The sequence below is a fragment of the Chrysochloris asiatica genome, unplaced genomic scaffold (assembly GCF_000296735.1).
Source record: "Chrysochloris asiatica unplaced genomic scaffold, ChrAsi1.0 scaffold00110, whole genome shotgun sequence".
NCBI lineage: Eukaryota > Metazoa > Chordata > Mammalia > Afrosoricida > Chrysochloridae > Chrysochloris > Chrysochloris asiatica.
Window position 1 is genome coordinate 8,910,337 of NW_006408628.1, and position 15,434 is coordinate 8,925,770.

A 15,434-nucleotide genomic window follows, 5' to 3' on the forward strand; every position below is an offset into this window, starting at 1 on the left:
CTAATGTCCTTTTAAACACTGTCATTTTTGGTATAGAGGAATCCAACTGATTTTTGTATGTTAATCTTATACCCTGCCACTTTGCTAAATCTTCCAATGAGGTCTAGTAGCTTTTTTACTGAGTCTTTGGGGTTTTCTACATATAGGATCATATCGTCTCCAAATAGGGAGAGTTTTACTTCCTCTTTGCCAACTTGGATGCCTTTAATTCTGTTCTGAAAAATGTCACTTAGCCAGGCCCCATCTGAGAACTTTGAGGCTCTCTAAATAGCTCAGGTTACGATCTAATGGTAGGCTCACAGGCACTGCACATATCTCTCAGCAAGTATTCTAGTGTCTTTCTAAAATAACTTCTTACATAAGTGTTGTTGTTAACTGCTCTCAAGTTCCCCCTGAACTCGTGGTGACCCAATGCACAATGGAATCAGACTGTTGTGATCCAGAGTTGTCATTGACTGGTCTTTCAGAACTTAGTATGTCTTAGTCTGAATGTTCTGATGAAACCCATTTAACACCATGCAAGTCTTCATCGACAGGCATGTAGTGACTGGGCGTAAGATACATTTACCTGAGAACTGAACACAGGTGTCTTGCTCAGAAGGCAAGCATTCCTCCAATGAAACACCCTGCTCTGGTTTACATTCAGTGGTGGTGCTGGTGGTTGTAGGCTGTTGATTTGGTTCCAGCACTACATAGCGACACTATATAAGATTGTGTTGTTAAAGTGCTGTCAAGTCAGTTCTGACTCATAGTGGCCTTATAGAGGATTTTCACGGAGCGGCTGGTGAAGTTGAACTACCAACCTTAGGTTCAAACCAACCTTGCGGTCTAGGTTTAAATCTTTACAGGAGCAGAAAGTCTTATCATTCTCCCTATGAGTGGCTGGTAGAATCAAACTACTGACCTTGCAGTTAGCAGCCCACCTTGTAACTCAGTATGGGACCAGGGTTCCTTGTTTACATAAGTTGATTCTTGTTAAAGTCTACCAAGTAAACTATCTGGGGGACAGGAACATGAAGGAAAAGAGCAAGTCTTTGGCCTAGGCAAAAGGGGAAGTGTTCCAGAAACTTGCAAACTGACAACCTGGAAAGGATGGAGGCTTTGAATTATAGGAAAGAAGTTGCTGCCCTAGTAAATGGTTACTTGTCTAGTCTTTTAAAGCATTCTTTTTTTCTTTTTCTAATTCTAACTTGCTGTTGTTGTTAAATGCCATTGAGTTGGTTTTGACTCATAGCAACCCTATATAGGATTTCCATGGAATGACTGGTGGGTTTGAACCACCAACCTTATGGTTAGCAGTTCAGTGCTTATCCTATAGTGCCATACCAGGACTCCACTTAATGGTCAAAATTTTGAAAAATCATAGTACAAAGGAAGAAAAGCAAACATATTTATAAAGCGATGTTCATGGATAATCATATTTGCATTTTTATAAAAAGGTTACATTGTATCTTACTTGAACTAAAAGAAAGATCTTTAACTTCAGATACTTATTTCTTCCATATGAGATTTTGTTTCTTAAAAAGAGTTCTTTAAAATGAAAGAAGAGACATAAAGGGTCAAGGTTGGTGCAGTGGTTCAAAATATTGCACTCTAGGAATTCTGGTGGCTCAGAGGGTTAAGTGTGGGACTACTAACCCAAAGTGATTTGAACCTGCCAGTCACTGCAAGGAAGAGAGATGAGGCAGTCTGCTTGCATAAATATATACAGCCTTGGAAACCTATGGAGCAGTTCTCCTCTGTCCTGTAAGCTCACTGTGAGTTGGGATTTTTGTCTTTCCGAGGGTAGTATGGAGAGGTGCTAGTGGGCTTAGGACATAGATTGTCGGGGACCTGCCTCGACACGAGTGTTTGGTTCACGAGGAGGGGATATCTGACGGCGATAGGGATAGCAAAAGAGACACAGAGACACAACAAGAGAGACAAAGAGACACCCCGAAACCAGGGTGGATGCATTACTGGCGTCCAGCAGATCCAGCATGGTGAATGTCTGAGCTGTAAGGGCGGTAAGATCCCGCATAGTAAACATCTTAGCTATGCGGGCAATACGTTCCCCTTGCTAGCTGGTCAGCCACGCATGCCTAGACAGCCGTATTGCACGCCCTCCAAGCTGTAATGCACACTCTTAATGCATGCCCGTAATGCACACCTGGGTCGGTCTGCGTCTCCGTTTTATTTAGGGGAGGAGCTTCACACCAAGCTGGGAGGGACTAAGACAAGGTACAGCTAACATACGTAATTTTCCAGACATTCAGGCACCTTCACATTGTAATTCGCAGGTTCGAATCCCAGGCCCGCAACTTGGTTTCTCAGGCTCAATTAACGTATTTATAGCACCTGAGTTCAGTTGGGGGAAGGTGAGAAGGAAGGTCAAAAGGCTTGGGAGGAGTCCCGCTGTGTTGGCTTCCTGAGCCAGGTTTGCAGAAAGACACGAGATGCCTAGGTGAATGGGCTGCACCTGGGAGAGGTTTAGGAAGGATGTCCTTTTGTCTATAGAACAAAGAACCAACCGGGAAGTAGCAAAACTATTTTTAGTCAGTGCTTTGGAGAAAAGCTTTACCTTTGAAACCTTTACAGTCTCGGCTTTAGGAAAATATTACATTTATCTGTGGATATTAAGGGCTCATGTATGAAATTAATAACAAACATAACTGAATGCTAAGATGAAAAACAGTTTGCTATGACTGCTAGGTGGCTAGAGTCTGTTCCTCAGAGCCTGCGGCCTGTATGGTCTGCAACTCTTGGGCCCACAGGGCCTCGAACTCCTCACCGGGTCTGCACAGTCTACAACAATAGATGCTGCTAAACTTTGTACAATGAAAGGACAGCTGCCCACAATAGTGAATTATCCAGCCCAAAGGTCAACAGTGCCTCAGTTGAGAAACTCAAGGTTATTGTATAGCTGTTGTTTTAAAGAGCACATGGTTTTTAAAGGGCCTAAGTTTGGATGTACAAATGGTTAAACACTTGACTACTTGCTAAAAGGTTGACTATTTGAAGCCACTGCCAGGTACCTTGGAAGACACAGCCTTGAAAACACTTTGGAGCAGTTCTGTTCTGCACACAAGGGGTTGCCATGAGTTGGAATCAATTGATTGGCAACTAACAACTTGGATCAGTGAAGTAGTGAGCACCTGGGCTCCAGGTGGTCTTAGTTTGACACAAGCCTATATGGAGGACAATTTATTAATCTTTTTTTAAAATGACAAATGAATTACTTGGATTACCATACTTTGTTTATGAACTCATTTGTCATTTTAACAAAGATGTACGCATTGTTCTCCATATAGAGTCCCACCAGAAATTTATTAGTATGCTTATCTCCTTTCAGGAATCACTGTCATTTTTAGATAATCAAAAGCATGATATGTTTAAAACCTACCATGAAGTTTACTTCATATTTAGACCCCGACTTTCCCATTCAGCTTGTTTTGCTGGAGTTTCTAAACATAATTTATTTTATTGATTACATAAGACTTTTCTCTCTCATTGATAAGCTAGCTTTAGTTTACACTCTGGTGTAGATTTAAATGCTAAAAAGTGAAAGGGAGCAAAGCCATTCTACCAAAGTTCACTAAAAACCTATATCTCTAAGACCTTGGATCCCAAATATCTAACCCTCAGTATACTATAGCTTATCACATTTTCAAAATCTCACTTCTCCAAGAACCTCACTTCCCCCAGGTCTATCAGATATTCCCTGTTTGTTTGGAATCACAGCCCACCCCAGTGCTCACCTCCCATACAATGTGCTTTTACCACCCAAAATACTTCTCTGTGATTTCCTCTACCCAAGGTAGCTGCCTGTTTGAGTCCCAGTTATTCAGTTTTGATTGAACCCCACAGATGCTGTACAAGGCCAAGTATGGGCCAATGTGGATAACCTATCTAGGACCTCAATTACATGTGAACCTGGCCAGTGCCCCACTCCTGGAGCAAGTGATGCGGCAGGAGGACAAATACCCAGTACGGAGTGACATGGCACTATGGAAGGAGCACCGGGACCAGCAGGGCCTGTCCTATGGGCCTTTCACCATGTGAGCTGGGGCCTAGAGGGACAGGAGCAGGGATCCGGAGGGGCAAGCTCAAGGGCGCTGGGCAGCCAATTGGATAATGAGCAGAGCATCCTCTGGGCCTGAATCTCAGTCTAGAAAGCAATGGTTAGTAGTGCTGAAGTCCAGAGACTGTACAGAGACTCTGCCACTAATATACTGTGTGACCTTGGACAAATGAACACTTCTCCTTTTTTGGATTTATGTTTCTCATCTGTCAAATGGAAAGATAGGACTGGAGTATTTCCAAAGCGTATATAAGGTTCTTTCTAGTTCGAATATTCAACATTATGGTTGGTAATATATCAACTCAAATCATAATGCTTATTAGTTGGGAGAGCTCAATTTCATTTTTTCAAAAATTGCTCAAATTATGTATTATTATTGATATTGAGTTCATGAATGCTCACCAAATAACAGAGACGGATGTAGGTTTCAGCCTTGAAAGTATTCCTAGGAATTTTTGTCCATGAACAAATTGAATGATGGATGGACTCAGTATGTTCTTTACTCATATGCCTTTGACATAGATCATTGAAAATAAATCATCAGTGCAATAGATTGCAGTTGGGTATATGAGGGACTTCAAAATGTTTGTGGAAAATGAAAATAGAAGATAATGGAATTTTTCTATGAACTGTTTGAAAAACACTTGCATTACTGGCTCCTTTTTGTACAGCATACCAAACCAAAGTCACTGCCATGGGGTTGATTCCAACTTATAGCAACCCTCTAGGGTAGAGTAGGCCTACTCCTTAGGGTTTCTGAGACTGTCTGTCTTTACAGGACAGATAGCTTCATCTTTCTCCCACAGAGTGGCTGGTGGATTTGAACCACTGACCTTATGGTTAGCAGCCCAATACTTGATCTACTATACCACCAAAGCTCCTTAGCGTATTGTAGAGCTACAAAAACAATGAATTGCTTGCCCTCCCTGCCATGTTTTAGCTGCTTGGTTAAGGGGTTGAAATTGATCCTGCTGGTAGGAGTAGCAGGGACCGTGATACTAACTGTGTTTATGGCATGCCAGGTATCAGGTTAAGCTCTTCACATTTATTATATCATTTTATCCTGACATTGAGCCCATGAAATAAATAGTTTTATTATCCCCCCACCATTCATCTGTCAGTTTGTTGTACGATGATGCTTACATGTTGCTGCGATTCAGGAAGCCATGCCACCAGTATTTCAAGTACCAGCTGGGTTACCCATGATGGATAGGTTTCAGCAGTTTCCAGGCTGAGACAGACTAGGAAGAAGAACCTAGCGATCTACTTCTGAAAAAATTGGCCAGTGAAAATCTCAAGAATAGCAGAAGATGAGCCCCTGAGGTTGGAAAACACTTAAAATAGGAGTGGAAAGAACTGCCTCCTTAAAGTAAAACTTTCAGGGTCTTCACTTGACGTGGCACAACTCACATGAGAAGAAATAGCTGCAAACATCCATTCATAATTTAAATGTGGAATGTGCAAAGTATGAATCTAAGAAAATTAGAAGTAATCAAAAATGAAATGGAACACAGAAAGAACAGTATCCTATGTGTTAGTGAGCTGAAATGGACTGGTATTGGCCATTTTGAATTAGATAGGTGCATGTTCTGCTATAATAAGCCATAGTGGTACAGTGGGCTAAGCATTAGGCTGCTAACCACATGGCTGGTGGTTCAAACCCACCTGCTGGTCAGTGGGAGAAAGATGAGGCTGTCTACTCCCATGAAGATTTACAGTCTAGAACACCCTACAGAGCAGTTGTACTCTGTCCTTTAGGACCACTGTAAGTTAGAGTCACCCCCATTGCAGTGTGTGTGTTTTATGATACCAGTGATGACAATTTGAAGAGGAATGACGTTACACTCATTATCAAAAGGAATAGTTCAAGGTTTATCCTGAAGTAGAGCATTTCTAATGGCAGGATAATATCCATACAAGTACAAGGAAGACCAATTAATATAACTATTATTCAAATTTACATGCTAATCACTAATGCCATAGATGAAGAAATCAAAGATTTTATTAATCTCTGCAGTCTGAAAGTGATCAATCATGCAATCAAGATGGACTGGTAATTACTGGTGATTGGAATACTAAAGTTGGAAACCAAGAAGAAGGATCAGTTGCTGGAAAATACTACCTCGATGATAGAAACTACACTGAAGATCACATGATAGAATTTTGCAAGACTAATGACTTACTTATTCATTGCAAATACCTTTTTTAAACAACTTAAATGGCAGTTATACACGTGGACGTCACTGGATATAATATACAGGAATCAAATGGACTGTATCTGTGGAAAGTAATGATGGGGAAGCTCATTATCATTAATCAGAACAAAGCCAAAGTCACTACAGAACAAACCATCAATTGCTCATATGCAGTAGAAGCTGATGAAAATTAAAACAAGTTCACAAGAGCTAAAGTGCAGCCTTGAAGTTATAGACCATCTCCAGAACAAATTCTGCATACTGAGCATTAATGACCAAAGACCACTTTGTGGGATGCATCAAGGACATAATACACAAAAAGAGCAAAAGGTCATTAAAAAGACAGAAAAGAAAGAAAATACCAAAATGGATGACAGAAGAGACTCTGAAACCTTCTCTTGAACATACAGTAGCTAAAGTGAATCAAAGAATTGATGAAGTAAAAGAGTTGAACAGAAGATTTCAAAGAGTGGCTCAAGAAAACAAAGTAATGTGTTATAATGAAATGTGCAAAGAGTTGGCATTCGAAAGCCAAAGAAGAACACACTCAACATTTATCAAGCTGCAAGAACTGAATAAAAAAGTCAAGTCTCAGGCTGCAGCACTAAAGGATTCTGTGGGTGAAATATTAAATGATGCAGGAAGTAGCAAAAGAAGATCAAAGAACACACAATCACTGTACCAGAAAGAATTCTTTGACACTCAGCCACTCCAGGGGATAGTATCTGACCAAGAACTGACAGGATTGAAGGAAGAAGTCCAAGCTACCCTGACTGCATTGGCAAAAACCAACGCTCCAGCAATGAAGCAAAAGCAAAGCTGAAGCAATGTCAGTGGATTCAACAAGTGGATGTGATGCTGGAGGTGCTCACTTCTCTATGCCGAGAAATTTGGAAGACAATAATGACTTGGCCAACTAATTGGAAGAAATACATGTTTCTGCCCATTCCAAAGAAAGGTGGTCTGACAGAATGTGGAAATGATCAAACAATATCATTAATATTACACACATATAAGTAAAATTTTCTGAAGATAATTTAAAAACTGTTACAGCGGTGCATCAATAAGGACCCATCAGAAGTCTAAGCCCAATTCAGAAGAAGATGTGAAATGACAGATGTCATTGTTAATGTCAAATGGATCTTGGCTGAAAGCAGAAAATACCAGAAAGATGTTTATCTGTGTTTTATTGGTTATGCAAAGGCATTTGACTGTGTGGATCATAATAAATTATGGATCACATTGTGAAGAATGGAAATTCTAGGACACTTCACTGTACTCCTGCAGAACCTGGACCTAGACCAAGGGGCAGTCATTTGAACAGAGCAAGAAGATATTGCATGATTTAATATCAGAAAAGGTATGTGCTAGAGTTGTATCCTTTCACCATACTTACCGAATCTATATGCTAAGCAAATAATCTAAGAAAGTAGACTAAAAATATGAAGAAGAATGGTATCATGATTGGAGGAAGACTCATTTAACAACCTGCATTATGCAGATGGAGTCCTGATGTGGCAATGTGGGATAATGCACTGGACCACAGGGTCAGTTTGAACTGCAAGGTCAGCGATTCAAACTCACCAGTCGCTCCTTAGAAACCCTGTACAGGGTCACTATGGGTTGGAACCAAATTAAGGCACTTAACAACAATGATAATTATGCACAACCTTGCTTGCTGAAAACAAAGAAGACTTGAAATAAAGAAACATAAAATAAATCCTCATAACTGGGACAATAAGCAATATGATAAATGGAGAAAAGAGTGAAGTTGTCAAGGATTTAATTTTACTTGGATCTATAATCAACGCTCATGGAAACAGTAGTCAAGAAATCAAATGAAGTATTGCATTTGGGCAAGTCTGCTGCTAAAGACCTCTTTATAAAATGTTAAAAAGCAAAAATCTCACTTTGAGGACTAAGGTTCATCTGATGGCTTCATATGCATGTGAAAGCTGAACAATGAATATAGAAGACAGAAGAAGAATTGATGTCTTTGAATTATGGTGTTGGCCAAAAACATTGAATACACACACCATAGACTGCCTGAAAAGCAAACAAATGTTATCTTGGAAGAAATACAGCCAGAATTCTCCATAGAACCAAGGGTGGTGAGACTTTGTCTCACCTACTCTGGACATACTATCAGGAGAAAAAAGTGAAGGCTATCATGTTTGGTAAAGTAAAGGGTCCGTGAAAGAGAAGACTCCTTAACAAGATGAATTGACATACTGACTGCAACAGGAAGCTGAAACAGCAAAGATTGTGAGGATGGCCTAGGACTTGGCAGTATTCCATTCTGTTGTAAACAGAGTTGCTAGGAGTTGGAACCGACTCGATGGCACCTAACAACAGAGATGAAGAAATTGAGGCCTTGAGAGGTTTTACACCACTTTTTCAGAAGGTGATACAACTAGTAAGTGTTAAAATAGACCTTTCTCATTCCAGAATTCAAGATTGTTTTGACACTTTGGAAAAGAAAAGGAACTGGATAGAGGATTGATTTCATCGGCCTTTGATGCTTAGACATTCTTTTCCTTGTTGCATGCTTTTCTTTCTTTTCCTTGGTCTACTCACAGATGGACAGTTTCAGTATATAAACAACAATTCCTAGGCATTGTAGTGGAAGGTATTGGAGAAAATATCTGTTCTTCAAACCCTCTTAACCTTGATGTCTGACTGTGAGGACAAATTTGTGTCCCAGGTTGTCACCAGGCCCAACTATCTCTGATTTAGAATCAGAACTAAACATTTTGTGTACTGTTTGTGACTTATTTAAACTTTTCCCTGTAAAACCAATTTCCTAAATATATTATGCCATGTGCATTTATTTTTAAAAAATTCATTTGCTAGCTCATGATAAGATTTTCTTTTTAGTTTTCAAACCTCTATTTTTAAAATCACATCTTATGAAACATCTCTCCGCCCCCCTGAAGTATTTCAACAGCTACAAAAAACACTCTCATTTAAATCTGTAAATCTGATTCCTGCTGCCCAGGGAGTTTCACTTTCACAGAAACAACTACAACCTGAATTTCCACTAAAGGGGTCTGCTCTTCTTTTCATTTCTTTTTCAGCAACTTTTAGTTTCTCTTTTTGCAGTCTTTGCCCAACATGATAGGCGTACTGATGTGGCATCGTGGGTTAATGCACTAGACTGCAAAGTCGGTTTGAACTATAAGGTTAGTGGTTCAAACTCACCAGCTGCTCCTTGGGAACCCTATGCAGGACCACTATAGGTTGGAATTAACTTGACGGCACTTAATAACAACAGCAACAACAACCCAACATGATAAAAATAAAGCTCCCAGTATATACAGTTCATTTTAATACATAGTTTTCCAAAAATATGAAAACGAATTGACTTTTAAAATGTTTTTCTATAAAATACTTTATCGGAAAATCTATATGTGCTTAATGTAAAATTTCCAATAATAAACAAAATATTAAGTTTCCCTTTCCCTCTACTCTAGTCCCTTCCTTTTAAGCAAACAATGCTAACAGCTTAATGTACAGTCTTCCCACATTTATTTAGATACATACACATTTCCATATGAATATATGGGGTTTCCCTCTCTTTCTTCCTTAGAATTGGACCATACTGTACTTTTTATTCTTCAATTAGCTTAAAAATAAAACATATAACCAGCTTGCTTAGGAAAGGGTAATAGCTGAGGGTAGGGGCAGCCCCTGAATGTCAAGCCATAATATGACAAGCATGTTCCAACTCATGTGAGCATCTCTGCCAGTTAGGGTGGGTGCCAATGTCTACTAGACGGTTGTTAGAAGAGGCCTCAGGGGCCTGTTGCCTGTCCCCTGACCTGCTGAACTACGCAGTCTGAAGGCCCAGAAGCTGAGCACCCTAGGAGTCTGAATTTATTCCTCCTTAATTCTTTGGCTTCCACACAGAGGGAATGAATCCATGGCTGCTCCCCCTTATTACACATATGGAAGATTCCGGAGTTGTATCATTCCAGATAATCATAGTCAGCATTCATTAAGCATTTACCATGTACCAGCTCTGGTAGCGTAGTGGTTACGAATTGGGCTGCAAACCTCAAGGCCAGTAGTTCGAAACTTCCAGCTGTTCTGCGGGAGAAAGATGAGGCTTTCTGCTCCCGTAAAGATATATTGACAGAGAACTTCCAGAGTTTCAAGCTAGATTCAGAAGAGGCCGTGGAATGAGAGATATCATTGCTGATATCCGATGAATCTTGGCTGAAAGCAGAGAATATCAGAAAGATGTTTACCTATGCTTTATTGATTATGCAAAGGCTTTCGATTGTGTGGATCATGACAAGCTATGGACAACATTGAGAAGTATTCTAGAACACTTAATTGTACTTCTGAGAAATCTGTACCTAGACCAAGAAGCAGTTGTTAGAACAGAGCATGGGACCACTGAATGTTTTAAAATTGGTAAAGGTGTGCGACAAGGTTGTGTTCTTTCACCATACTTATTCAACCTGTATGCTGAGCAAATAATCTGAGAAGCTGGGTTCTATGAAGAAAAACGTGGCATCAGAATTGGAGGAAGACTCATTAACAACCTGCGATATGCAGATGATACAACCTTGCTTGCTGAAAGTGAAGAGGATTTGAAACATTTACTGATGGAGATCAAAGAGCACAGCCTTCAGTATGGGTTGCATCTCAATGTCAAGAAAACAAAAATCCTCACCACTGGACCAATAAACAACATTCTTATCAACGGAGAAAAGATTGAAGTTGTCAAGGACTTCATTCTTCTTGGGTCAACTATCAACATTCGTGGAAGCAGCAGTCAAGAGATCAGAGGACATATTGCATTAGGCAAATCTGCTGCACAGGAACTTGTTAAAGTGTTGAAGAGCAAAGATGTCACCTTGAGGACTAAGGTGCGCCTGACCCAAGCCATGGTATTTTCAATAACCTCATATGGATGTGAAAGCTGGACAGTGAATAAGGAAGATCGTAGAAGAATTGATGCCTTTGAATTGTGGTGTTGGAGGAGAATGCTGAAAGTGCCATGGACTGCCCAAAAGAACCAATAGATCTGTTTTGGAAGAAGTGCAGCCAGAGTGCCCCTTGGAGGCCAAGATGGCTAAGCTTCGTCTCTCATACTTTGGACATATTGTCAGGAGGAGAAGGATGTCATGCTCGGTAAGATGGAGGGTCAGAGAAAAAGAGAAAGACCCCCAACAAGATGGATCGGCCAGGTGGCATCATTGATGGCATCAAGTGTGGCAGTGGTAGTGAGGTTGGCCCAGAATCGGACATTGTTTCGTTCTGCTGTGCGTGGGGTCACTATGAGTCGGAACCGACTCCATGGCACATAACAACAACAACAAGGCACTGATTTAAGCACTTTAATTAATCATCCGAACAACTCTACAAGACAGGCACTCTTATTATTTTCATCTTACAGATGGGGAAACTGAGTCACAAAGGAGTTTAAGTCCTTTGTCTAAGGTCACCCAATTAGTAATCCCCAGATCTAGGTTTAACCCTAGGCAGTCTGATTCTAGATGCCCACTCTGTGCTTAGTGGTATTCTGAAGTTTGGTGGGCCTATCATGCTGAATCCTAGGAGTCTGAGATTTTTCTAAGCTGTAGGGTGCAAAGCACAGTTTAGTTTGATACTTAACATTTATGCTGCTTCTTCCGTTGCTTCACAGGGAAGGGCATCAGTGGTACGAGCTGCGGCAGGCTCTAAATCAGCGGATCCTGAAGCCAACAGAGGCTGCGCTCTATACCAATGTTCTGAACGAGGTGATAGATGACTTCCTGGTTCGGCTGAACCATGTTCGAGCAGGGAGTACATCAGGGGACCACGTGCCAGATGTGGCTCACCTCTTCTACCACTTTGCCTTGGAAGGTACCCTGCTGGGAAGACCTGCTGGGGGTGGGAATGGAACAGGGTAGATTGTTCCCCCTCCTCAAGGCCCCCTGGATCCTGTGTACCATGGCACGGCTTCCTCTGGTGACCTCTGTGTCCCACCCTGGCCCCTTGCTGCTGCCCAGCTATTTGCTACATCCTGTTTGAAAAGCGTATTGGCTGCCTGGAGCCATCCATCCCTGAGGACACCTCAGCCTTCATCAACTCTGTTGGGCGCATGTTCCAGAACTCTCTCTATGCCACCTTCCTCCCTAAATGGACCCGTCCCTTTCTGCCCTTCTGGAATCGATACCTGGACGGCTGGAACACCATCTTCTCTTTTGGTGAGGAATCCCAGAGTGAAGCCTGAAAAGGGAGTTGTGGATGGGTCCCAGCATTTGAGCAGTAGCAGCCACCCTTAGTACCTTCTCCCACATACTCCATATCAGATGTAAGACTGGATTTTTGACCCTGGAGGTCATGACTTATCACCTGGTCCTCCCCGATCATGTATTGTCCCTGCAGGGAAGAAGTTGATTGAGCAGAAATTCAAGGAGGTGGAGGCTCAGGTGCAGGCAGGGAAGCCAGATGAGGTCCAGATATCTGGCTATCTGCACTTCCTGCTGACCAGTGGACAGCTCAGTCCTCATGAGGTCCTGGGCAGCCTGCCTGAGCTGCTCATGGCTGGAGTGGACACGGTGCGTGAGGGGGGCCAGCAAGAAGACTGTCCCTGCTCCTCTCCTGAACTAACCCCCTAATATCCCCCACCTGATCCTGACCTTCGTCCCTGCAGGTACTTGCTTCTTGTTTTGTAACATGGGCATAGAGCTAGAAAGAAAATAGAGAGGTCATTCCGTCCAACTGAGACAGGCAGAGGATGGCTCTCAAGGGTATTCCATCACTTCCTGTATCCTCCTTGCTCTCTCTGATAGCCAAGAAGTTGCATCTCATATCTAATTCAACTGTCTGTTGCTGTAACTTAAGACCATTTCTCCTCGTTTGAGTCTGGGCAGAGTGGAGCTTGTCCATGAGCACCTTCTTTCTCTGACCTGGTTTCAGTCCTTCAGTCTCATTGGGATTCCCTTTATTACAGTCTCCTGTTGTTGCCAACGTGCTGTTCTCCGCCATCTTGGTTCTCATTCCTCTGTGGACTCATGTTTAGTGTGGAAGTCCCACGAACCCTCTTGTCTTTTTCTTCCATGCTTCTGGCACATTTGTTTTTGCATTTGGTATTCACCCACTCACAACCCTCCAATTACCCAGCTAACTTCTTTCCTAGAAATGTCCCTCATGTTATCTCTCACTCTACCTCCCAGACATCGAACACACTGACGTGGGCCCTCTACCATCTGACAAAGAACCCAGAGGTCCAGGAGGCCTTGCATGAAGAGGTGATGGGTGTGTTGCCAGATGGGCAGGTGCCCCAGTATAAAGACATTGCCCATATGTCCTTGCTCAAGGCTGTGATTAAGGAGACCCTACGGTAGGATGCTGTTCTCAGGGACTCAGGGTCTGTGTGTGGGAGGAATCAGAGATGGCAGGGGTGTGGGGGATCAATCAGTAAACACAGTATGCACTGGCTTGTACTGAACAATTGTGTTCACTTGCTAATTTGGTGGTGAGCAGTTTCATATGGGTGTCATCACATCTTTGACTGTGGGGGACAGGTGACATTGTACACTGCAAATTGGTGGGAGGATACAATGGGTACCTTGCTTATTGGGTTCTCTGACCCTTATTGGGTATTCTCAAATGGAAATGAGGGATGGAGGCTGGGGTCAGGGCCAAGAGTGAGTCTGGGGACTGAAGAGGTAGCAGTACTCTGCCTTTCCTTGGATCCAGAAACGGACCTTGGACTCCTTTTCCCCGCAGCCTTTATCCTGTGGTCCCCACAAACTCCCGGATCATTGTAGAAAAGGAAATTGAAGTTGGTGGCTTCCTCTTCCCCAAGAATGTGAGTGGGGTTAAAGAGCCTGGGTTCCTGGGTGTGCCCTGCAATTCTGAAGCAATGAGCTTCCCATTCTTCCACTGCAGACCCAGTTCGTGCTCTGCCATTATGTGGTGTCCCGGGACCCCAGCATCTTCCCTGAGCCTGAGAGCTTCCAGCCCCGCCGCTGGTTGAGGAAGAGCCAGCCTAATGCCCTTGGGGCCCTCCACCCTTTTGGCTCTGTGCCCTTTGGGTATGGGGTCCGGGCTTGCCTGGGTCGCAGAATAGCTGAACTGGAGATGTACCTGCTGCTGACAAGAGTGAGTGAGGGACAGACTGGAAGGGTAGATGGGCCAGGGAAGGGTGAAGAAGACAGCAGGGCAGTCACGTGTCCAGGAGGGCAGTGGGTAGAGATCATGGGCTAACTGCCCCTCTGTGCTTCTTCCCTCCCAGCTGATCCAGCAGTACAAGGTGGTGCTGGCCCCTGAGACAGGGGAATTGAAGAGTGTAGCCCGGATTGTCCTGGTTCCCCACAAGAAGGTGGGCCTGCTCTTCCAGCAGCGACAGTGCTGAGCTGGGGGCGGCCCGCCTTCCTGGGACTTTCTCAGGGAGTCGCCCTCTGCTCCATGATTCTTGGCCATGCTGTGTCTCAGATGAGGAGAAAAAGAGGGGGCTGCCAGTCTGAGTTCTTGGAGGTGCTCAGTGCACCTCCCACAGCAACCTGAGCTTTTGCCACTTTTGTCTATTTTGAGCATCTCCCTGCCAGATCAAAGGCATTGCTTGTCAGCACTGCTATTCTTGGGGAGAAATCTGAAATAAAGAAACTTTTATTGACTGTAGGGACTTTTGTCATTCTTTTTGGTCAGCCAGTATCTGAATCCCTTTCTATGTTTGGAGAACACCCTCTGTCCATTTTGATGGGAGGCCGAGGCACTTCCCTCCATGGACATGAAAAATAACATCTGCCTTCCCAGACCTCACAGGTTCGCCTCCACTTGGCTTTGGCTAAGGTCTCACCAGAGCAGTAGCAGCAGAGGGATTCCTGGGCACTAAATCAAGTGTCAGCTGACATTATAGAAACTACCCTCTTTTAAACAAAGTGCTTAACCCCAAACCAAACTCACTGTCATTGAATCGATTCCAACTCATAGCGAGCAAACGACCTTGTAGGTCAAAGTAGAGCTGCTACATAGGGTTTCCAAGGCTGAAATCTTTATGGGAGCTGACTGCCTCGTCTTGCTCCTATGGTGCAAATGATGGGTTCAAACCACCAACCCTTTGCTTAGCAGACTAATACTTAACCCACTGCACTACCAGAGCTCCTTCCTCTTACCAAAGTGCTTGGTTGGTTGGTTGATTATGTGCCGTGGAGTCAGTTCCGACTCATAGCAACCCT

General features: G+C 43.0%; 1 protein-coding gene across 1 annotated transcript in view; it reads left to right on the top strand.

Moving 5' to 3' along the window:
- LOC102834193 (sterol 26-hydroxylase, mitochondrial-like) overlaps window positions 1–14,611 on the top strand; it is a 61,694-nt gene extending 47,083 nt beyond the window's left edge. The window contains exons 2-9 of the mRNA XM_006867815.1: window positions 3,847–4,037; window positions 11,912–12,111; window positions 12,258–12,455; window positions 12,637–12,809; window positions 13,428–13,594; window positions 13,984–14,065; window positions 14,146–14,358; window positions 14,492–14,611. Coding sequence (XP_006867877.1) covers window positions 3,847–4,037; window positions 11,912–12,111; window positions 12,258–12,455; window positions 12,637–12,809; window positions 13,428–13,594; window positions 13,984–14,065; window positions 14,146–14,358; window positions 14,492–14,611 — 1,344 coding nt within the window. The remainder of the gene's footprint in view (window positions 1–3,846; window positions 4,038–11,911; window positions 12,112–12,257; window positions 12,456–12,636; window positions 12,810–13,427; window positions 13,595–13,983; window positions 14,066–14,145; window positions 14,359–14,491) is intronic.
- Window positions 14,612–15,434: the final 823 nt, after the last annotated feature.